Source organism: Heteronotia binoei, chromosome 2 (assembly GCF_032191835.1).
Source record: "Heteronotia binoei isolate CCM8104 ecotype False Entrance Well chromosome 2, APGP_CSIRO_Hbin_v1, whole genome shotgun sequence".
NCBI lineage: Eukaryota > Metazoa > Chordata > Lepidosauria > Squamata > Gekkonidae > Heteronotia > Heteronotia binoei.
Window position 1 is genome coordinate 4,454,683 of NC_083224.1, and position 25,015 is coordinate 4,479,697.

Genomic DNA, 25,015 nt, shown 5'->3' on the forward strand with positions numbered 1-25,015 from the left:
GCAATTACAGAGTTTCCTGGAGAATGCTTCCGTTCTCGATCCCCATTAGTCAGGCTTTCGTCCGGGCCACGGGACAGAGACAATGCTGGTTGCTCTGGTGGATGATCTTCAGCGGCATCTGGATCGAGGCGGCTCGGCGGTACTGATGTTGATAGACCTATCGGCAGCGTTCAATACGGTCAACCATCGGTTGCTGACCTGCCGTCTCGCCGACGCGGGGATTCAGGGGTTGGCCTTGCAATGGCTTTCCTCTTTCCTTGATGGTCGGGGACAAAGGGTGGTGATTGGGAGTGAACTGTCCTGGAGGCTCCCGCTTGATTGCAGGATGCCTCAGGGGGCAGTGCTCTCCCCAATGTTGTTCAACATCTACATGCGCCCCCTTGCCCAGATTGCCCGGAGGTATGGGCTGGGTTGCCATCAGTACGCTGATGACACCCAGCTCTATTTACTCATGGACAGCCGGCCTGGCTGTGTCCCAGAAAACCTGGACCTGGCGTTACAAGCCGTGGCTAGATGGCTTAGGCTGAGTGGATTGAAATTAAATCCAGCGAAGACAGAGGTCCTTTGCTTGGGTCGGCGTGGTCCGGGAGGGGATATTCCCTTACCAGCCTTTGACGGTGTGCCCCTGATAGTGGCACACAGGGTCAGGAGCTTGGGGGTACTATTGAAGCCTGCCCTAACCATGGAGGCCCAAATAGCAGCCACTGCCAAGTCTGCATTTTTTCATCTTAGGCGGGCAAGGCAGTTGGCCGCTTTCCTGGAAAACGACGATCTGGCAACAGTGATCCATGCAACGGTCACCTCAAGGTTGGATTACTGTAATGCCCTCTACATGGGGCTGCCCCTGTGCCGAACCCAGAAGTTGCAGCTAGTGCAGAACGCCGCTGCCCGGTTGTTATTAGGGCTCCCTAGATGGGAGCACATTCAGCTGGGCCTTCGGGGACTGCACTGGCTGCCAATAATATACCGAGTCCGGTACAAGGTGCTGGTTATTACCTTTAAAGCCCTATATGGCCTAGAACCTGCTTACCTTAGGGACCGTCTCTCCCCATATGTTCCCCAGAGAGTACTGAGATTGGGTTCTCGGAATCTCCTTACAATCCCTGGGCCAAAGGAGGCCCGTCTGAAGTCAACTAGGGACAGGGCTTTTTCGATCACAGCCCCCTGCTGGTGGAACCAGCTGCCAGAAGAGGTGAGGGCCCTGCAGAACCTTGGGCAGTTCTGCAGGGCATGTAAGATAGTCCTCTTCCAGTTGGCATACAACTGACCGGCATCTGAAGATATGGATATCTGAATTTTAAGGAAGATTGTAGGACAGCATACTGATGAATTGTGTTTACTGTGCTTATTTTATTGTGTCAACTATTAATGTATTTTAATTCTTGATTTTATGTTAGAATTTTGTGTTGTGAGCCGCCTTGAGCCCGCTTCAGTGGGGTAGGGAGGGATATAAATTGAATGAAATAAAATAAATAAATAAATTCCATCCCATCTCTTAACCCTTTCAGATGTGGGGACCATCGGTGAATGCAGAAGCTGCATTCTCTGGGGCAGACAGAGCTTCCTTGGAGCAAGGGCAGAGGGCGCAGGCCCAGGAGGGTGCCCAAGATGCCCTCTCCTCTGGTAAGGACTCTTTGTGCCTGGAGGCGATTGGGGCACCCCGTGCATGTGATGGGGAGAGCATTACTGTCAGAGCGCTGTAAACCAGTTCCCAGAGGCCAAAAATCAAGGGGGAAATGTGGCTTCTGTGCCTGTGCTTATAGGGGCATCTGAGGGGCCACTGTGGGAAGCAGGATTGTGCAATTGGGATGACCATGGGGTAAAAGGATTACTGAAGGAGGATGGGGAAATGGCTGAGAAGCTGAACGCATTTTTTGCCTCCGTCTTCACCGTGGAAGATGAGAAGTGTTTGCCCGCCCCAGAACCACTAATAATAATAATGGCTGAGTAATAGGAAGCAGAGAGTGAGTATAAATGGGCAGTCTTCGCAGTGGAGGACGGTAAGCAGTGGGGTGCCGCAGGGCTCGGTACTGGGTCCCATCCTCTTTAACTTGTTCATAAATGATTTAGAGTTGGGAGTGAGCAGTGAAGTGGCCAAATTTGCGGATGACACTAAATTGTTCAGGGTGGTGAGAACCAGAGAGGATTGTGAGGCACTCCAAAGGGATCTGTTGAGGCTGGGTGAGTGGGCGTCAACGTGGCAGATGCGGTTCAATGTGGCCAAGTGCAAAGTAATGCACATTGGGGCCAAGAATCCCAGCTACAAATACAAGTTGATGGGGTGTGAACTGGCAGAGACAGACCAAGAGAGAGATCTTGGGGTCATGGTAGATAATTCACTGAAAATGTCAAGACAGTGTGCGTTTGCAATAAAAAAGGCCAACGCCATGCTGGGAATTATTAGGAAGGGAATTGAAAACAAATCAGCCAGTATCATAATGCCTCTGTATAAATCGATGGTGCGGTCTCATTTGGAGTACTGTGTGCAGTTCTGGTCGCCGCACCTCAAAAAGGATATTATAGCATTGGAGAAAGTTCAGAAAAGGGCAACTAAAATGATTAAAGGGCTGGAACACCTTCCCTATGAAGAAAGGTTGAAATGCTTAGGGCTCTTTAGCTTGGAGAAACGTCGACTGAGGGGTGACATGATAGAAGTTTACAAGATAATGCATGGGATGGAGAAAGTAGAGAAAGAAGTACTTTTCTCCCTTTCTCACAATACGAGAACTCGTGGGCATTCGATGAAATTGCTGAGCAGACAGGTTAAAACGGATAAAAGGAAGTACTTCTTCACCCAAAGGGTGATTAACATGTGGAATTCACTGCCACAGGAGGTGGTGGCGTCCACAAGCATAGCCACCTTCAAGAAGGGGTTAGATAAAAATATGGAGCAGAGGTCCATCAGTGGCTATTAGCCACAGTGTGTGTGTGTGTGTGTATATATATATATATATATATATTTGGCCGCTGTGTGACACAGAATGTTGGACTGGATGGGCCATTGGCCTGATCTAACATGGCTTCTCTTATGTTCTTATGACAGGGTGTGGCCAGAACACCAGGAGATTTGGGGAGGCCTTGGTGTGAAGCTTGGCACGGATCAGGGGTGTCAAGTTTACCCATTAGGAGGGCTGGAGCTGACACAAATGGGACTTTGTGGGGCCAGGCCGTATTTGTCATAAAATATAATGCCAGGTAGTGGAGATATAAACTTTATAACGGACTCAGAGAAACAGAGTTAAAGATATTATTTTTAAACTTAAAATACAAACTTGCTTAAAACTCTTCCAAGTATTTTGTTTGTTGGAAAGGTGGGGGAACAGTGGAATTTGGCAGTGCAATTTTTAAAATAAAACATCAAGAAAAAGCACAAAGGGTCTGACTCTGTGGAAACAATGAAATGTCATTTTAAGCTTCTCCCCCACCCCCAAGTCTACTCAGGTTGGCAATGGCTGTCTAGTATAATATCCCCCTTTGGCTGTGGGTTCCCACATTAGAGTACTCACTAGATTAGGGCCATTCAACAGATAAGCTGGCTGAAAGCATCAACGTTTTGTTTGCAAGTACACAACTCCAGGAAGCGGGAGTTTGAGCTTCCTGTAGGAACTCTGAAAATGTAACCCTCTCCACTCCATTTGAACCCATTGCAGAGCAAAGACAAAGCTGCAAGGAAAACATGGAACAGACCTTAAAATCCATCCCACGTTTTCCTTGCAGCAGCCAGCAAAGAAAGGCAGGAAGAGCCGGGAACTGAGACTCAGCCTGGGAGCTTCAAGGGGGTGTTCAAAGAGCTTTTGAAGCTCCCAGGCTGAAGGAGACTCTGCCTCAGAGCTTCAAAAAGCCTGAGAACTGAAAGGGAGGTAGCCTCTGAGATTCAAAGGGTAAGGACATGAGTGGGGGGGAGGAAGAGCTTCGTGGGCCTGATCAAAGCCCTGGGAGGGCTGCTTCTGGCACGCGGGCCAAGTGTTTGACATCCCTGCCCTAGATTCTCCAGAAACGCTGAAGTGACATCTGGGATTTGGGCTGAATGTGATGGTGACATTTCATGCAACGTCATTTCCACCCCCATTTATATCCACCCCCAGCCCAGACTCCAGAGCTGAGCCAGCAGAAGAATGGGATTCCTGAGTTTGTGATCTGATCCAGCAGGAATGCTGTAACTTTAGGAACTGCAGAGTTCCCAGGGTAAATTTCAAGTCTGAAATATGTTGGCATCGTTTTTATCACCCTTGAGGCTCATGGGTACTTCTCTTCTGTCTATCCCAAAATTTAGTAAAAAGTGTGAAAGAACGTGTTGAGTGTACACAGGGTAGGGTTTCTTAGGAAGAGGATGCGTGAAGCAGGGAACCATTCAGAAAATGAAATAAGAAGTCAAATGCCCTCCCTTCCTCGTTTCTCTCACTAACAGGCAGTGGAGAGATTCTGTTGCGCCGCTGTCTTGCTGGAGGTGTGGAAACGGCTGCTTTATCTCCAGTCCAGGTAGGGGAGATGAGCGAGAGACAGCCTGGGTCCACCTTCTTTCTCGGGGAGGGGCAGCTTTTGCTCCCACAGTTTCTACAACGGTCTGGATCAGAGAGGATCTAAATGCAGCTTCCTTTCCCCATGCCAAGCCGTATATCCTGTTCCGCCCCAGACTCCTCCCTTCCAGTGTGCAATGTCTGTCTGGCATGATCGCTGATGAGGGAATCTGCTTTTTCTTTCAGTGCCCCGTTTCCTTTGAGGAGGTGTCTGTCTGCTTCACCCCAGCAGAGTGGGCCCTGCTGGATCCGGGCCAGAGGACTCTCTACAGAGAAGTCATGCAGGAGAACTATTGGAGCGTCATCTCTGTGGGTACGGATTTTTCACAAGGGCCAGAGGTGTGAGTTGCTGCCTACAGGATGATGCTGGAATCAAACTGTTGAACAGCAACACAACATTTTGAGGCCTTTCTGGCTGCTTGCTGAGAGCAGTGTTGTGGCCATCACCCAAGCCAGAGAAGGGTGCTTTGCCTCACAGATCTGTCCTGCTTATACTGGTTGGGATTGCGGGCTGTGATCCTGACCATGATTCCAGAAGAATATTTACTCTTGAATTTATTTCCTTCCCCATATAACAGGGGTGGGGAACCTCTGTCTCAAGGGCCATATGCGGCCCTCGAGTTCACTTGGTGTGCCCTCGGGGACTGCTGGGCCGAACCGAGCCATGTGCCAGCCTCCTTGGAGCCTGGCTGGCCAGCGAGGATTGTGGGACCCAGCTGTGCTGTGCAGCAGCCTCCCCAGGGCCAGGCAGGGATCACATGGCCCAGATGTACTATGCGGCAGCCTCCCTGGGGCCTGGCTGGTCAGCCAGAAGTGCTGTAGGGCCTGAAAAAGTTACTGTCACAATTCAATTTGTACTCAATTATCCCAGATGGTGCGACCTAATATGCTAACATTAGGGGATGTGGTCTAATATGCTACTGAGTTCCTGCTGGGCTTTTTCTACAAAAAAGCCCTAGACCTAGACTTTTGCCTAGGGTGGCGGGCCGGATGTGTGTGTGTGCCAGATTAGGCTCTCCCCACATGACTTCAAATAGAAAAACAATTATTTGCATTAATTTTGCTGGCCTGAATCATTCCCCCTTGACGGAGCACTGTTTTTTAAGTTGATAATTTTTATGGCCCGCGAATGATGTTATAAATATCCATATGGCCCTTGGCAGAAAAAAGGTTCCCCACCCCTGCCATATAAGAATGATCACTTTTCTCTCTCTCTCCGCAAATGAAGCCAGAAGTATAAGAGAGACTTTGGTGGAGAAAGACAATCGCCTTGCATCCAATGAAAAGCTGGGGAGTTTCTCAAGAGGATCTCAAGAGCATATTTCCTCCCCAAAGGAACTGGCTGAGGGTAAGTATCATTCACAGTTAGGCCAAGAAAGAGGCAAGGAATAGCCATGGGGGATTTTGGATTGACTTCAGAGCAACATTTGTTTGGGACAATAACACAGCCCACTGTTGGGGGAGCAGGCCTTCCGGGGACTAGGATTTGTAGGGTCAGGAGCTCCGTCTGAGAAAGAGCTCAGCTGTGGCTCATGTGGGGATGAGGAATCCTGAAAGACTACTTATATGGGAAAGGGTGGGGGAGGTGTTAAGATCAGGCAAGCCGAAGGAGTCTGAAGGGCCCTCAGTCCTTTCCCCCTGCAGCCACATCGATACCTCCGGAATTTACCTGCCCTCAAGGTGTTAATGGGATCTCTCTCCTTATTCCAGCACAGGATGATCAGAGGAATGATGAGGATGATAAACTCTATCAGCAGTTGCCAAACAGAGTTAAAAGTGAAGACTTGGAAGAAAACATCAGGAATCCAGGCAGATGTAAGAGAAAGAAAGGCAGCCATACAGTTGAGAAAAGAGATGGAAGACGACATAATGCACATTTTCCAAAGCAGAGGATAATGAGGGCAAGTACATCCGTTCAGTGTGTAAAGTACTTCAAAACAAGATCACAGCTCCTTCTGCACCAAAGACTACGAAGAGGGGAGAAAACGTTCGAATGCACAGAGTGTGGAAGGAGATTCAGTGAGAGAGGGAATCTTCACAAGCATCAGAGAATCCACAAAGGAGAGAGACCTTATGACTGTTTAGAGAGTGAAAAGAGATACAGTCAGAGTGGCACTCTTCAAAAGCATCATAGAACCCACACAGGGGAGAGACCTTTTGAATGTTCAGAGTGTGGAAGGAGATTCAGTGAGAGAGGGACTCTTCAAAGTCATCAGACAACCCACACAGGGGACAGACCTTTTGAATGCTCAGAGTCTGGAAAGAGATTCAGTCAGAGTGGCCATCTTCAAAGTCATCAGAAAACCCACACAGGGGAGAGACCTTTTCAATGCTCAGAGTGTGGAAAGAGATTCAGTCATAGTGGCCATCTTCAAACGCATCAGAGAACCCACACAGGGGAGAGACCTTTTGAATGCTCAGAGTGTGGAAAGAGTTTCAGTCAGAGCGGCCATCTTCAAAGTCATCAGAAAACCCACACACGGGAGAGACCTTTTGAGTGCTCAGAGTGTGCAAAGAGGTTCAGTCGGAGTTACCATCTTCAAAGTCATCAGAGAACCCACACAGGGGAGAGACCTTTTCAATGCTCAGAGTGTGGAAAGAGATTCAGTCATAGTGGCAATCTTCAAAGGCATCAGAGAACCCACACAGGGGAAAAACCTTTTGAATGTTCAGAGTGTGGAAAGAGATTCAGTCACAGTGGCAGTCTTCAAAGGCATCAGAGAACCCACACAGGGGAAAAACCTTTCGAATGCTCAGGGTGTGGAAAGAGATTCAGTCACAGTCACAGTCTTCAAGGGCATCAGAGAACCCACACAGGGGAAAAACCTTTTGAATGCTCAGAGTGTGGAAAGAGGTTCAGTGAGAGAGGGACTCTTCAAAGTCATCAGACAACCCACACAGGGGACAGACCTTTTGAATGCTCAGAGTCTGGAAAGAGATTCAGTCAGAGTGGCCATCTTCAAAGTCATCAGAAAACCCACACAGGGGAGAGACCTTTTCAATGCTCAGAGTGTGGAAAGAGATTCAGTCATAGTGGCCATCTTCAAACGCATCAGAGAACCCACACAGGGGAGAGACCTTTTGAATGCTCAGAGTGTGGAAAGAGATTCAGTCAGAGCGGCCATCTTCAAAGTCATCAGAAAACCCACACACGGGTGAGACCTTTTGAGTGCTCAGAGTGTGCAAAGAGGTTCAGTCGGAGTTACCATCTTCAAAGTCATCAGAGAACTCACACAGGGGAGAGACCTTTTCAATGCTCAGAGTGTGGAAAGAGATTCAGTCATAGTGGCAATCTTCAAAGGCATCAGAGAACCCACACAGGGGAAAAACCTTTTGAATGTTCAGAGTGTGGAAAGAGATTCAGTCACAGTGGCAGTCTTCAAAGGCATCAGAGAACCCACACAGGGGAAAAACCTTTCGAATGCTCAGAGTGTGGAAAGAGATTCAGTCACAGTCACAGTCTTCAAGGGCATCAGAGAACCCACACAGGGGAAAAACCTTTCGAATGCTCAGAGTGTGGAAAGAGGTTCAATTGGAGTGACCATCTTCAAAGTCATCAGAAAACCCACACACAGGAGAGACGTTTTGAATGCTCAGAGTGTGGAAAGAGATTCAGTCGGAGTGACCATCTTCAAAGTCATCAGAAAACCCACAGCGGGGAGAGACCGTTTGAATGCTCAGAGTGTGGAAAGAGATTCAGTCATAGTGGCAATCTTCAAAGGCATCGGAGAACCCACACAGGGGATAAATCTTTCGAATGCTCAGAGTGTGGAAAGAGATTCAGTCACAGTCTTCAAGGGCATCGGAGAACCCACACAGGGGAAAAACCTTTCGAATGCTTAGAGTGTGGAAAGAGATTCAATTGGAGTGACCATCTTCATAGTCATCAGAAAACCCACACACGGGAGAGACCTTTTGAATGCTCAGAGGGTGGAAAGAGATTCAGTCATACTGGCCATCTTTAAAGTCATCATAAAACCCACACACGGGAGAGACCTTTTGAATGCTCAGAGTGTGGAAAGAGATTCAGCCATAGTGGCAATCTTCAAACGCATCAGAGAACACATACAGGGGAAAAACCTTTTGAATGCTCAGAGTGTGGAAAGAGATTCAGTCGGAGTGACCATCTTCAAAGTCATCAGAAAACCCACAGTGGGGAGGGACCTTTTGAATGCTCAGAGTGTGGAAAGAGATTCAGTCAGAGCAGCCATCTTCAAAGTCATCAGAGAACCCATACCGGGGAGAGACCTTTTCAATGCTCAGAGTGTGGAAAGAGATTCAGTCAGAGCAGCCATCTTCAAAGTCATCAGAAAACCCACACAGGGGAGAGACCTTTTGAATGCTCAGAGTGTGGAAAGAGATTCAGTCACAGTGGCACTCTTTAAAGTCATCAGAGAACCCACACAGGGGAGAGACCTTTTGAATGCTCAGAGTGTGGGAAGAGATTCACTTGGCGTGGCGCACTTCAAAGTCATCAGAGAACCCACAAAAGGAGAAACCGTTTTACTCCTTAGGCCGTTAAAAGCTCTTTAAAACTAAAAAACAACCACAAACATATAAGGGACTGGCACTATATAAATTATTGTAGAAAATCTGAATCTACTCAGAAATGTTAATGTAACCAGGAAGAAATGTTAAAAATGCTCTGTCTACGGAAGAACCTTTAGCCATGTTTGAAGCCCTCAAATACATCCCACTGCCCCATATGGAAGGGGTGGCTAATGGTAGCTCTCCATATGTTTTTTTGCTTACAACTCCCATCATCCCCAGCCATCAGCCAGGCTGACTGGGGCTGATGGGAGTTGTAGGCAAAAAACATCTGGAGAGCTACCATTGGCCGCCCCTGCCATATGGTGTTAAGAGGGCACTAGACTCTTTTCTTCCAGGCAGTTGGCAACCCTAGATTGTTTCTTTATTAATCTAAGAAAACAAAGCTCAACTAAGGAATTTTCATATCTCATTAAAGAGATTATTATGTGTATCAGGTAAGTCAAACTTATACTCCTTATACATCTGGTCCTTTGAAATTAATTTTAATAAGCTGATGAATACTGCTATGAAATTATTGCAAATTACTATATTATTATTGTAAACTATAATTTTTTCCCATCTAATTGTGGGGGCTGGGGTGAACAGAAGTATCCTTTGTTATTGAAGCTTGTTCCCTCTCAGATGTTTGACCAGCAACACGAATAGTAAGTAGCTTCAGCTCCAGCTGCCAATGGAGTGCTGTTCTAACCTCTGTGAAGTATTCCAACTGGGGCTTTGGTGTGTTCTCCCTACACATCCTACACCTGCAAATTATATTTTATCTTTTGGCCTTGATGGGCTGGCAGGCTCTTTAATGCTGCTGGAGGCCTTCCTTTAGGGGGATTAGCCTTTTACCATCCTGGTCACCTGGGTCTGAGAGTTTGAAACTTTCTATTTCTGTTATCTGACAATGATGCTCATGTATGATGTAGAGTCTCATTGTTTGCCCTTGCAGCTAAGAAGAATGTTATCAAATGTAACTTTGAGAGCCCGTTTGGTGTAGTGGTTAAGTCGGGGAGGGACGGTGGCTCAATGGTAGAGCATCTGCTTGGGAAGCAGAAGGTCCCAGGTTCAATCCCTGGCATCTCCAAAAAAGGGTCCAGGCAAATAGGTGTGAAAAACCTCAGCTTGAGACCCTGGAGAGCCACTGCCAGTCTGAGAAGACAATACTGACTTTGATGGACCAAGGGTCTGATTCAGTATATGGCAGCTTCATATGTTCATATGTTCTTCATATGCACGGACTGTTATCTGGGAGAAACGGGTTTGATTCCCCACTCCTCCACTTGCAGCTGCTGGAATGGCCTTGGGTCAGCTATAGCTCTGGCAGAGGTTGTCCTTGAAAGGGCAGCGGCTGTGAGAGTTCTCTCAGCCCCACCTTCCTCACAGGGTGTCTGTTGTGGAAGGATAAGATATAGGAGATTGTCAGATGCTCTGAGTCTCTGAGATTCAGAGTGAAGGGTGAGGTATAAATCCAAAATAATCCATCAGCCACTTCTTGAGGTCAGACCTTCTGGGGAAATTTTAAGATGTTTTCTGGGACCATTGGTGCCTGTGTTCTGTTTTGTAAACGCCAATGGCTACACACAATAAATTTTTGACTGACTGAAACTTTCCCGGCATTGGTATTCTGTTTCCTCTATCATCAGACAGTGATTTGTTACTTTCTCGACTTGTTCTGAATAAACTTTGTCAGGTTTTTTCAAAGCTGAAGTGTGGAACAGTTTTGTTAAGAAGTGTGTCTTCCATCCCAGACCCGAACCGGAAACTGGAGAGGTGGGCCTTTGAAGGGGGGAGGGTTTTAATTCTTGTTAATCCAACAAACCACTCCTTGCCATCTCGAGGCCAGGATCCCCTGCAACTTTTGAAATGAAGAGCCGGGGGGGGGGGGAGGGGAGAGAATCTCCCAGTCCACACAGTATTATACTATTAACTACTTACACATAACTATCTGGCTATCTGAATTGGAACATGTTGTACCAAAGGCTGGAATGGAGCCAAAGGGCCGTGGCTCAGTGGTGCGGGGCTGTTTCACGCACACTGAAAAATGCACTTTCAGTGCACTTTGCAATGCACTGTACTGTATGAAAGGCCAAAATCCACTTGCAAATGGTCACTAAAGTGGATTGAAACAGCGTTTTTTAAAATGTCTGAAACCGTCTACAGCAACTGCTTGGCATGTGGAAGTTCCCAGGGTCTTTTATGCCATTTGATAAATGGGTTTTCCATCATAGGAAATTTTTTCTTCTGTTTTGTTTTGAGTCCCATCCCACCCCCACCCCCCCGCCAGAAATTGTGTTAGTTGTTAAGTCGTCTACGGTCCCATACGTCACAGCCGGGAGGTCCTGACAGAGGGATCCCAATTGGGCTCTTGAATGTTGAGAAGATAAGAGAAGCCATGTTGGATCAGGCCAAAAAAACCCAGGCACCGTCAGTGGGGCCAGGACACTGGGAGCCCTGTTAGCCACAGGTATAGATGGAACTCTCTGTCTGGGGCAGTGATGCTCCATATTCTTGGTGCTTGGGGGGGGCACAGTGGGAGGGCTTCTAGTGTCCTGGCCCCACTGATGGATCTCCTGATGGCACCTAGTTTTTGTGCCACTGTGTGACACAGAGTGTTGGACTGGATGGGCCACTGGCCTGATCCAACATGGTTTCTCTGATGTTCTTATGTCTAGGGCACTGATGCTCTGTCTTCTTGGGGCTTGGGAGGGGGTACAGTAGGAGGGCTTCTAGTGTCCTGGCCCCACTGATGGACCTCCAGATGGCACCTGGTTTTTTTGGCCTGATCCAACATGGCTTCTCTTATGTTCTTAACATTCATTTAAAAGGCATGAGGTCCCTTTAAATGTGATTTAAAGGGAAGGGATGGTGGCTCAGTGGTAGAGCATCTGCTTGGGAAGCAGAAGGTCCCAGGTTCAATCCCCGGCATCTCCAAAAAAGGGTCCAGGCAAATAGGTGTGAAAAACCTCATCTTGAGACCCTGGAGAGCCGCTGCCAGTCTGAGAAGATAATACTGACTTTGATGGACCAAGTGTCTGATTCAGTATAAGGCAGTTTCATATGTTCATGTGATTGCCCAAACTCCCTTGGGAGTTCAATCGTGTTTGCCACACCTGGCTCCACCCCCAAAGTCCCCAGATATTTCTTGAGTCGGACTTGGCAACCCTACACAGAGTCCAGCTTCCAAGGCAGCCATTTTCTTTAGGGGGAACTGAACTCTGTATTTTGGAGATCGGTTGTAACTGTGGGAGACCTCCAGGCCCCACTAGCTGCACGGAAAAGTGACTGAGGGCCAGGCTGCATCCCGGATCCACATCTCCTCACCCCAGAGCTGGCAACCGTAGGCTGGGAGACCCTGGCTGGCATTCCTCTGCTTCAGGAGGGGCTGCCCTGCCCATCTGTTTGCCAGGGCTTTTCAGGGAGTTTGAATTGGCAGGCGTCTCTTTTAAGGGAGGGAGGACGAGGGGTTTTTTAAAGTATTTAAAAATGAAAACAGTTTCAACTGTTATTGTAAGCACTTTGAACTATAAGTGTGACGGAACCAGCCCGATTCTGCCTTCAGACCCGGTCCCGTCTACTCCCTATTGAGTCGCCAACTCCTGGAGGGAGCTATTTCTCCTCCTGCCCCTTGGGCTCGCTGCCACCACCTGCTCAGTCTAGGGGTTCAGATTGAGAGGAACAGGACTCCCAATCCCCCTCTCCTTCTATGAGGCTAGGCCTCAAGGTCCTCTGCCACCCTGTACTTGGGTTTCACAGAGACCTCAGCACTTCTTTGGGGCACCCCTGGAGGATTGGCACCTTATCCAACTGCATGCCTTCCCCCTTCCCCGGGGCCCCCTTTATAACGCAGCGTGGTCCAGAGCGGTTGGGGATCTATGTGGTACAGAGTTTGACTGCCAGCATTCCAAACAGTAAAAATCTATTTATTTAAAAGAGAAAAAGAAAAGAAAAGAAGAACAAAACAAAAACAGTTGCATTTAAAAAGTTAGCACAGCACAGCACCCGTACAGCAAACAGCATGACAAACAAAATGTGGTTTTAAACGCGTCCTACTGTCCCTGGTCTAAACACGCCCTGACTTTTTGGATGACTTACTTGGTCTGACTGCCTGGGAGCCTTTTCTCTTGAATAGGCCGCATGCACAGGCAGGAGTCCCCACACTGGCAAACTCTTCCTTCGAGCTGCAGCTGAGAACTGACTTCTCTTCCTGCCTAACACATGCCAAGAACAAAAGAACTTCCTGCCGCTCTAGGAGACTTTCCCCCTAGAGTTGTTGGTTTGGCTCTGGAAGGGAGGGGAGAGTGAGGGGAAGGCTAGGCCGAAGCCTGCTTAGGAGTTTCATGTTTTCCCTCCCAATGAAGCACCAACCTGGATTAAGATGGCGTTTTTCCACAATAAGGAAAGGTGAAGCTTAATTAAATGAATTGTAACCATCCCAGGCTAGGGGTGACAGGTTGCCCTTGGCCATCAGTGGGGGATGGGAGATGGAGGCTTGCTGGCTCCAGGTACATAGAATCATAGAGTCCCTCTAGGGTCATCTAGCCCAACCCCCTGCACAATGCAGGAAACTCACAAACACCTCCCCCTAAATTCACAGAATCTTCATTGCTATCAGATGGCCATCTAACCTCTATTTAAAAACCTCCAAGGAAGGAGAGCTCACTACCTCCCAAGGAGGAAGCCTGTTCCACTGAGGAATTGCTCTAACGGTCAGGAAGTTCTTCCTAATGTTGAGCCAGAAACTCTTGATTTAATTTCAACCCATTGGTTCTGGTCCTACCTTCCGGGGCCACAGAAAACAATTCCACCCCATCCTCTATAGGACAGCCCTTCAAGTACTTGAAGATGGTGATCCTATCACCTCTCAGCTGCCTCCTCTGCAGGCTAAACATCCCCAGCTCCTTCAACCTTTCTTCATAGGACTTGGTCTCCAGACCCTCAACATCTTCGTCCCCCTCCTCTGGACCCGTTCCAGCTTGTCTATATCCTTCTTAAAATGTGGTGCCCAAAACTGAACACAATACTTCAGGTGAGGTCCTTCCAAAGCAGAGTAAAGCGATACCATCACATCACGTGATCTGGACGCTAGACTTCTGCTGATGCAGTCCAAAATTGCATTTGCCCTTTTAGCCACTGCATCACACTGTTGATTCATGTTCAGCATATGATCCACTAAGACTCCTAGATCCTTTTTGCACATACTACTGCTAAGACAAGTCTCCCCCATGGCTGTGCTAGGGAAGGAGGAGGAGCAGGTGGTGGAGGCAGCTGCAGGGAATGGACCGGGAAGGGGAGGAAGGGATCCAGCTGCTGGCTGCTTGCACACTGCGGTCCCGTCTTGACTCCAAAATGTTAGGATTGGCTGCCTCGACCTGGCCGCTTTCAGAACCGCCAGCTTTTGCTCCAACCCCAGAAAGCTTCTGAGAAGCAGCAAGCCCCATTGTGGCTGGGAAAGGGGGCCCCCTGACTTTTTAAAAAGCTCCCTGACTTTTAAAATCTAGCTACACCCCTGGCTACCCCCCCCCCCGCGGGGCTTCTCTTGACCGCTCTTCGGACAGGCAGATATTTCAACATGCCAGGTAGGATTGCCAATCATCAGGTGGGGTCAGGGGATACCCCAATTTGGAGGTCCTCCCCTCGCTTCAGGGACATCAGAAAGCAGTTTGGGGGGAGGAAAATGTCTTCGAGCACTCCATTATTCCCTATGGAGACCCATTCCCATAGCGCAGGGGTCGCCATTGGTAGTTGGGTTGCCAAGTCCAATTCAAGGAATATCTGGGGACTTTGGGGGTGGAGCCAGGAGACATTGGGGGCGGAGGCAGGAGCCAGGATGTGACAAGCACAGCTGAACTCGGAAGGGAGTTCTGGCCATCACATTTAAAGGGACAGCACACCTTTTAAAATGCCTCCCTTCCATAGGAAATAATGAAGGATAGGGACCTTCTTTAGGGGCTCATAGAATTGGACCCCCTGGTCCAATTGTTCTGAAACTTGGGGGAGTATTTTGGGAGAGGCACTAGATGCCTATTGAACTCTTGGTGGCACAGAGGGACTACCTTTTTAAGCAAGCAAGAAATTTCTTTAAAGTGTACAACTATATACAGGCATTATAAAATAGTGAACAGAAGAAATAAAGCAAACTAGGGATAAATGCTCCTTTCCCTAATATACAACCGGCCCTGAGCATACCAGCCAGAACCGACTCACCCGTCTCCAAGACTCAAATCAAACTCCCCTTCCCTCCCAAAATCTATACTATAAACCCCAGTTCCCGCCCAGCTCACTCTTTTTTGTCTCAGCCCAGGAAAAATGGCCCCAGAACAAACTAATTTCTGCAGGAGCTCACAACTTTAATGCCCACCAATTTTTATTGAGAACGTCAGCTTTCATGTGCCCTCTAAGCACACTTCACCAGAGGAGGCGATGAGGTATTGTGGCCTGAAATACAAGCAGTTTGTTGATTAAGTATGCAGAGTTTACTGTACTGTCAGTCTGCAGACTTCGTCAACACGCGGCTTGCATTTCCCGGCCGGGGCTAAAAGGCGGCGAATGGAAAGGAGCCCCCCCCCCCGCCCCCCTGCAAGGAAGGAAGGGAAGAGGGAGGAAGGAGCAAGGAAGAGGGAGGGAAGGAAGGAGGAAGGAAGGAAGGAAGGAAGGAAGGAAGGAAGGAAGGAAGGAAGGAAGGAAGGAAGGAAGGGAGCCCCCGGGAGGAAGGCCGGTGCCGCTGGGCCAGCCAGGGGGCGGGGAGGCCGGAACTGTTGGTGCGCGGAACCCAGGGACCGGGGAGCAGTTTCCCGGCGAGGCCGGTGCGCTGTGGCTGCTGCACCCGGAGGCCCTGGGGGAACGGAGCCGGCGGACTGGTGAGTCTTGCAGCCCCCTCCTGCTGCTGTTGCACGCCGGCTCTGGCTCTCTGAAAGCAGCCCCGCTCACTCAATGCACGGAGCCCAGCGAAAGGAGGCGAAGCCCCCAGGCAGGCGGGAGAGCTTGGCAAGCAGAGAGGGCTTCGGAAGCCTGCAGGGAAGGACCCGCCTCTCCTTCCTGGGAAGTTTCTAAACAGAGGTTGGATGGTCCTCTGACAACAATGAGGGTCTTCTGGATTCAGGGGGAGGGGTTTGTGAGTATCCTGCATTGTGCAGGGGGTTGGACTCGATGACCCTGGAGGTGCCTTCCAACTAGGGTGGCCAGACCGTCCCACCCACCCGGGAAAGTCCTGCCCCCGCCCCCAAATTCCCGCCTCACGGGTTGGCTAACTCGGGACCAATCAAGTCCCGGGTTTGCCAACGCCGGTGAGGCTCCACTTCGCAGCCAGCCTGCCCAGCCATTGCCGAGAGATATATATAAAGAGAGAGAGTGCGAGAAGAAGAGCGGAGAAGAAGAGAAAAGGATTCCCCAGTAAGTGGCCTTCCCCCTCCCCTTCATGGGCTCCACTCTGCCGACTGCTGCCCGCTGTCCCGCTGCCCGCCGCCGCCACGTGCGCTGAGCGGCCATCAAGGAGCAGGCTGGGCCTGGCTTGCTTCCCGCCCCCTGCCTCTCCCCGTCTTCATGGGCTCCGCGGGCCCAGCCGTGCTGTCGCGGCTGCTTTCTAGATCTCAGGTCACGCTTGCCGGGCCAAGCTCTGCTGTGCCGACCACTTCCCTGGAATAGTTCCATTCCCTTTGATGCATCCCTGCTTGTGGCCGCGGGGGAAGAAAGGAAGTGGGGGGGGGAGCATTACACATTTTAAAAAAAAACTTTAAAAGAGAGGGGGGGAAACCAGGGGAAAATCTCAGCTGATGACCCAGGAGTAAGGTAAGGGCAGCACAGAAGGGAAGGGAAAGCAGCTGAGGTGCATTCATCCCCTTCGCCTTGCTCACGGGCCCCTCTTCATGCTTGCAGTTTGTGTCTTCCCCCTTTAAAACTCTTTATTAACCTCCTCCAAAATCACGTTCCCTCAATCTCAGACAAGGTTGAAACGCTTGGGACTCTTTAGCTTGGAGAAACGTCGACTGCGGGGTGACATGATAGAGGTTTACAAGATAATGCATGGAATGGAGAAAGTAGAGAAAGAAGTACTTTTCTCCCTTTCTCACAATACAAGAACTCGTGGGCATTCGATGAAATTGCTGAGCAGACAGGTTAAAACGGATAAAAGGAAGTACTTCTTCACCCAAAGGGTGATGAACATGTGGAATTCACTGCCACAGGAGGTGGTGGCGTCCACAAGCATAGCCACCTTCAAGAAGGAACCCTTTTTAAAGATGGGGGTGACATTTGCTACCTTCCAGTCCTCAGGAACAGAGGCAGATTTCAATGAAAGATTACAGATTTTTGTTAGAAGATCCACAAGTTCAACTTTGAGTTCTTTCAGAACTCTCGGATGTATGCCATCCGGACCCGGTGACTTATTAGTTTTTAATTTGTCTATTAGTTGTAGGACCTCCTCTTTTGTCACCTCAATCTGACTCAGGTCTTTCAACACCCCTTCCAATATTAGTGGTTCTGGGGCGGGCAAACACTTCTCATCTTCCACGGTGAAGACGGAGGCAAAAAATGCATTCAGCTTCTCAGCCATTTCCCCATCCTCCTTCAATAATCCTTTTACCCCATGGTCATCCAAGGGCCCCACTGCTTCCCTGGCTGGTTTCCTACTTCTAATATATTTGAAGAAATTTTTATTGTTGGTCTTTATGTTTTTTGCAATATGCTCCTCATAGTCCCTTTTTGCCTGCCTGATCACAGTCTTGCATTTGATTTGCCACTGCCTGTGTTCCCTTTTATTAATCTCACTTGGACTGGTTTTCCACCGCTTAAAGGAGTCCTTCTTACCTTTTACAGCTTCCATTACTTTGTTTGTTAACCATGCTGGCCTCTTCTTATACCTGTTTGTGCCTTTCCTAACTTGTGGTATGTATTTTATCTGAGCTTCTAGGATTATAGTTTTAAATAGTCTCCAAGCTTCCCCAAGGGTTTTGACCGTATTTACCTTTCCTTTCAGTTTCCTCCTCACATGCCTCCTCATCTCAGAGAATTTACCCCTTTTAAAGTTAGATGTGGTTGTGGCGGTCTTTATGGGCAACTCCCTATTTATACAAACGGTGAAATCAATAACATTATGGTCACTGTTCCCAAGCGGCGCAATCACTTTTACGTCTCTCACTAAGTCTTGGGCATTACTTAGGACCAGATCCAGGATCGCCCCACCTCTGGTAGGTTCTGAGACCATCTGCTCCATAGCACAGTCATTGAGAGCATCAAGAAACTCAATCTCTTTCTCTTGACCAGAACACATATTGACCCAATCAATCTGAGGGTAGTTAAAATCACCTATTACAACACAGTTTTTACGTTTAGCCGCTATCTTTAATCCTTCCATCATATTATAATCGTCCTCTCTCTTTTGATTTGGTGGGCGATAACAAACTCCCATAGTTAAATTTCCTTTTGGGCCCTCTATTTCAACCCAAAGCATTTCTAAAAGGGAATCTAATTCTCTGACCTCAGTCTTGCTGGACCATATATTCTCTCTGACATACAGAGCCACCCCACCTCCAACCCTTCCCTCCCTATCCTTCCGATATAACTTATATCCAGGAATCACCGTGTCCCACTGATTCTCCTCATTCCACCAAGTTTCTGAAATTCCCACAATGTCTATGTTTTCTCCCAACACTAAACATTCCAATTCACCAATTTTACTTCGGACACTTCTAGCATTTGCATACAAACATTTATAATTTCCCAGGCAAGCTAGGCCCGCCACCTCTGTCCTGCCGCCTCGAGACTCTGGCAGACAGTCCATACTGTTTGTCACCATCACAGTGGACAACTCTGATCCGTTACTTGGTAGAAAAATAGAAGCCAACCCTTCATCTCTTTGAGATGAGTCCTCCCGAACCAGAGACATTCCATCTCCTGTTGGCTTTCCCCCAAGATTCCCCCAACACACAGCACTCAATATCCACTAACCCTCATTCATCTCCAAGGGGATCAGACTGTCTCAGCCTTCTGGGGCAGCAGAGCCCTGGAAACCAGTTCCTTGACGTCAATAATCAAGGGGAAAATGTGGCTTCTGTGCCTGTGCTTATAGGGGCATCTGAGGGGCCACTGTGGGAAACAGGATTGTTCAATTGGGATGACAGGGTGTGGCCAGAACCCCAGGAGATTTGGGGACGCCATGGTGTGAAGCTTGGCACGGAAAGTACCCTTGATCAGGGGTGTCAAACTCCTTCATTAGGACGGTTGGAGCTGACAGAGATGGGACTTTGTGGGGCCAGGCGGTGTGTCTCATAAAATATATTGCCAGGTAGTGGAGATATAAACTTTATAACAGACGCAACCAAACACAGTTAAAGATATTATTTTTAAATTTAAAATACAAACTTGCTTAAAACTCTCCCAGTATTTTGTTTGTTGGAAAGGTGGGGGATCAGTGAAATTTGGCAGTGAAATTTTTAAAAATAAAACATCAAGAAAAGCCACAAAGGGTCTCACTCTGTGAAAACAGTGAAATGGCATTGTAAGCTTCTCCCCCACCCCCAAGTCTACTCAGGTTGGCAATGGCTTTCCAGTAAAATATCCCTGTTTGGCTGTGGGTTCCCACATTAGAGTACTCACTAGATTAGAGCCATTCAACAGATAAGCTGGTTGAAAGCATCAACATTTTGTTTGCAGGGACACAACTCCAAGAAGCATGAGTTTGAGCTGCCTATAGGAACTCTGAAAATGTAACCCTCTCCACTCCATTTGAAACCATTGCAGAGCAAAGAGAAAGCTACAAGGAAAACATGGAACGGACCTTAAAATCCACCCCATGTTTTCCTTGCAGCAGCCAGCAAAGAAAGGCAGGAAGAGCAGGGAACTGAGACTCAACCTGGGAGCTTCAAAGGGGGATTCAAAGAGCTTTTGAAGCTCCCAACTGAAGGAGACTCTGCCTCAGAGCTTCAAAGAGCCTGAGAACTGAAAGGGAGGTAGTCTTCGAGGTTCAAAGGGTAAAGACAAGAGGGGACAGAAAAGAGCTCCGTGGGCCTGATCAAAACCCTGGGCGGTCCGCTTCTGGCACACGGGCCAAGTGTTTGACACCCCTGCCCTAGATTCTTCAGATTCTCCAGAAATGCTCCAGTGACATCTGGGATTTGGGCTGAATGTGATGGTGACATTTCATGCAACGTCATTTCCACCCCTGTCTATATCCACCCCCAGCCCAGACTCAAGGGTTGAGCTGGCAGAAGAATGGGATTCCTGGGTTTGGGCTCTGATCCAGCAGGGATGCTGTAACTTTAGGAACTCCAGAGTTCCCAGGGCACGTTTGAAGCCTGAAATATGTTGGCAGAGATTTTCACCCTGAGGCTCATGGGTACTTCTCTTCTGCCTCTCCCAGGATTTAGTAAAAAGTGTGAAAGAATTTGTTGAGTGTACACAGGGCTTGTCTCAGACGCCTGGGAAGGGGGTGCGTGAAGCAGGGACTGACAAAGCAAATGGAATAAGAAGTCAAACCCCCTCCCTTCTTCCTTTCTGTTATGAACAGGCAGTGGAGAGACGCTGTTGAGCCGCTGTCTTGCTGGAGGTGTGGAAACGCCTGCTTTACCTCCAGTCCAGGTAGGGGAGATGAGCGGGAGACAGCCTGGGTCCCCCTTCTTTCTCGGGGAGGGGTTGCTTTGTCAGTTGTATGCAAAAGTCAAACAGTTTCTAGCACATGCTGGGAAAGTGAAAGTCACTGAACTGCCACGTAGATCATCTAGGTGACAGAAGGTGGCTGGTTGCCAGATTGCGTCAGCCTGAGCAATGTCAGCATGACTCAGCAGGAAGCTGATTGGTTACCTGGCTGAACCTGATGTATAAATGTACAAAGACACTTTACTGTGTGTGGGATATGTGTGGTGGAGGTGCAGCGGAGCACTCTGTCGGATTGGAGAGTGGAGGTGTAAATAAATTGTTCTATATCTGTCAACCTTATTCCTGTCTCTTCTTCAAAGTCTCTCACTCCTTTTTCGCCATATCTCTCGGCTTGACTTTGCGAACGAAGATTTAAGAAAGGTGCAGTAGTCCATGTCTTCTGCAGGCTCGCTGGTGGCTGACAGCGGGACAGGCACGTCCGGCCACAATGGCTGCAGGGAAAAGTCTGATTTGGGGTTGGTGCTGTAGCAGTGCGATTCTTCCTCAATCTCCTTTTGTCCTCAAGACCAACTATGCGTGCATTCTCAAAGGAAGAGACAGCCTGGTGGATAGTGTTCCTCCATGCTTTGCGATCTGAGGCTAGGTCAGACCACTGGTGATGGTTGATGCGACAGGTGCCAAGGAATTTCTTCAAGGAGTCCTTGTACCTCTTCTTTGGTGCCCCTCTATTTCGATGGCCGGTGGAAAGTTTGCCATACAGAGCAATCTTGGGAAGGCGGTGGTTTTCCATCCTAGAAATATGCCCTGTCTCAGGCATTTGAAATGTTGTCCCCCCTAGCCACCACCCCAAAAATCTCATGGCATTTTCCAGTAGAGGGCTGGTAACCTTACCCATGATTTGCAGTACAGACTTTGTGGGTGGTCAAATAAGATGTCTCCTTTCTTGTTCACCAGCAGAAAAGCTGGTTAAATCCAACCCCACTAACATTATTGCACTTTTGATTAATAAGCAGCTTTTTAAAAAGTCGTGCACCTCCTCCAATTATCTCTGTTTACTACCACCAGTGCCAGTTTTCTTGTACCTGTTCCGGTTAAACAGCTGTGCCTACAGAGTCCTTATGTTGCCTTTTCAAAAAGTTAGAAAGATGGTAAAAAAAAAAAAGTGAATTGAACCTCCTGTGTAAAGGATGGTTGCCTCTTGCCTAATGTGCATGTGTAAATATAAATATTAATGTATGTGCCTTAGCATTAGTACACACAAATATACACTAGATGGCTCTGTAGTGCACATTCTCCTGTCTCCCAAAATGTATATAGTGGAGAAAAGGTTAATGGTGAGTCCTGTAGAATAAAGAGTAAAATACAAAACAAAGTTGGAATCCAGTGGCACCTCTAAGACCAACGAAGTTTAATTCTTGGCATAAGCTTTTATGTGCATGTACACTTCTTCAGATACAAATAGGTGAGGATTAGTTGCCAGGAAGGACTAGTTAAAGTCATGATGCATATGTGACTGAGTGATAAATATAGCTAAGTTTGGGTTAAAGCAGCTGGTAAGACCTGTGAATAGCAGCTACTTAGAATACAAACGAAAGGGTTAAACAGATGTGAGAACTGAGTTTGAGCGCAGTAGCACCTTTACGACCAACAAAGTTTAATTCTGGGTATACATGAGAACTAAGTGACTGCTTTAATCCAAACTTAGCTATACTTATAGCTCAGTTACTTGTGCATCTTGGCTCCAACTAGCTAAATAATCCTCCTTGCATCCTCTCTACATATATGAAAGGTTGAGGACAAAAGGAGATTGAGGAAGAATCGCACTGCCACAGCACCAGCCCTAAATCAGACTTTTCCCTGCAGCCACGGTGGCCGGATCTGCCTGTCCCGCATTGGTCTTGTCAGCCACCAGCGAGCCTGCAGCAAACGTGGACTACTGCACCCTTCTTAAATCTTCGTTCGCGAAGCCAAGCCGAGAGAGAGAGAGAGAGAGAGCAGGGGGTTGGACTAGATGACCCTGGAGGTTTCTTCAAACTCTAGGATTCTATGCTTTAAGTGGGCTCTCCTTCCTGGGAGATGTTTCAAGAGAGGCTGGATGGCCCTCTGACAGCAATGAGGGTCCTGTGGATTGAGGGGGAGGGTGTTGTGAGTTCCCAGCGTTTTGCAGGGGGTTGGACTAGATGACCCTGGCGGTCCCCTCCAGTTCTAGGATTCTATGCTTTAACTGGGGTCTCCTTCCTGGGAGGTATTTCAACAAAGGCTGCATGGCCCCCTGACAGCAATGAGGGTCCTGTGGATTGAGGGGGAGGGGCTTGTGAGTTCCCTGCATTGTTCAGTGGCTTGGATTAGATGACCCTGGAGGTTTCTTCAAACTCTAGGATTCTATGCTTTAAGTGGGCTCTCCTTCCTGGGAGATGTTTCAAGAGAGGCTGGATGGCCCTCTGACAGCAATGAGGGTCCTGTGGATTGAGGGGGAGGGTGTTGTGAGTTCCCAGCGTTTTGCAGGGGGTTGGACTAGATGACCCTGGCGGTCCCCTCCAGTTCTAGGATTCTATGCTTTAACTGGGGTCTCCTTCCTGGGAGGTATTTCAACAAAGGCTGCATGGCCCCCTGACAGCAATGAGGGTCCTGTGGATTGAGGGGGAGGGGCTTGTGAGTTCCCTGCATTGTTCAGTGGCTTGGATTAGATGACCCTGGAGGTTTCTTCAAACTCTAGGATTCTATGCTTTAACTGGGCTCTCCTTCCTGGGAGATGTTTCAAGAGAGGCTGCATGGCCCCCTGACTGCAATGAGGGTCCTGTGGATTGAGGGAGATGTGTTTGTGAGTTCCCTGCATTGTGCAGGGTGTTGGACTAGATGACCCTGGAGGTCTCTTCCAACTCTAGGAGTCTGTGGTTTAACTGGGCTCTCTTTCCTGGGAGATTTTTCAACAGAGCTGGATGGCCCTCTGACAGCAATGAGGGTCCTGTGGAATGAGGGGGAGGGGTTGTGAGTTCCCTGCATTGTGCAGGGGGTTGGACTAGATGACCCTGGAGGTCCCGTCCAACTCTAGGATTCTGTGCTTTACCTGTGCTCTGTTTCCTAGGAGGTTTTTCAACAGAGGCTAACTGGCCCTCTGACAGCAATGAGGGTCCCGTGGATTGAGGGGGAGGGGCTTCGAAGTTTCCTGCATTTTGCAGGAGGTTCGACTAGATGACCCTGGCGGTCCCCTCCAACTCTAGGATTCTATGCTTTAACTGGGGTCACCTTTCTCCCTCCAACTCTAGGATTCTATGCTTTAACTGGGGTCTCCTTTCTGGGAGGTTTTTCAATAGAGGCTGGATGGCCCTCTGACAGCAATGAGGGTCCTGTGGATTGAGGGGGAGGGGCTTGTGAGTTCCCTGCATTGTTCAGGGGGTTGGACTAGATGACCCTGGAGGTCCCGTCCAGCTCTCGGATTCTATGCTTTAACTGGGCTGTCTTTCCTGGGAGGTGTTTCAATAGAGGCTGGATGGCCCTCTGACAGCAATGAGGGCCCTGTGGATTGAGGGGGAGGGGCTTGTGAGTTCCCTGCATTGTGCAGGGGGTTGGGCTAGATGACCCTTGAGGTCCCTTCCGGCTCCTGGATTCTATGCTTTAACTGGGCTCTCCTTCCTTGGAGGTTTTTCAACAGAGGCTGCATGGCCCTCTGACAGCAATGAGGGTCCTGTGGATTGAGGGGGAGGGGTTTCTTGTCCCTTCCAGCTCTAGGATTCTTTGCTTTAACTGGGCTCTCCTCCTTTGGAGGTTTCTAAACAGAGGCTAGATGGCCCCCTGACAGCAATGATAGTCCTGTGGATTGAGGGGAAGGGGCTTGTGAGTTCCCTGCATTGTGCAGGGGGTTAGGCTAGATGACCCTGGAGGTCGCTTCCGACTCTAGGATTCTGTGCTTTAACTGGGCTCTCCTTCCTTGGAGGTTTCTTAACAGTGGCTGCATGGCCCCTGACAGCAATGAGGGTCCTGTGGATTGAGGGGAGGGGATTGTGACTTCCCTACATTGTGTGGGGGTTGGACTAGATAACCCTGGAGGTCCCTTCCAACTCTAGGATTCTATGCTTTAACTGGGCTCTGCTTCATTGGAGGGTTTTCAACAGAGGCTGGATGGCCCTCTGACAGCAATGCAGATCCTATGGCAGAGGACCCTGAGGCCACACAACTGGCAAAGGGGATTGGGAGTCCTGTTCCTCTCGTCAGGAACCCCTAAACTGAGCAGGTGGTGGCAGCGTGCCCTAGTGGGGGGAAGAAGATAAGCTCCCTTCAGGAGTTGGCAACTCAAAAGGGAGTTGACGGGACCGGGTCTGAAGTCAGAATCTGGCCAGTTCCGTCACAGGAGCTGTAGGCAAAAAACATCTGGA

At 48.8% G+C, this 25,015-nt stretch overlaps 1 protein-coding gene across 1 annotated transcript in view; it reads left to right on the plus strand.

Moving 5' to 3' along the window:
- Positions 1-1,608: 1,608 nt before the first annotated feature.
- Positions 1,609-25,015, plus strand: part of LOC132590424 (zinc finger protein 883-like) — a 39,119-nt gene continuing 15,712 nt past the window's right edge. Inside the window, exons 1-4 of the mRNA XM_060263385.1 lie at positions 1,609-1,623; positions 4,725-4,830; positions 6,228-6,418; positions 6,914-8,115. Coding sequence (XP_060119368.1) covers positions 1,609-1,623; positions 4,725-4,830; positions 6,228-6,418; positions 6,914-8,115 — 1,514 coding nt within the window. The remainder of the gene's footprint in view (positions 1,624-4,724; positions 4,831-6,227; positions 6,419-6,913; positions 8,116-25,015) is intronic.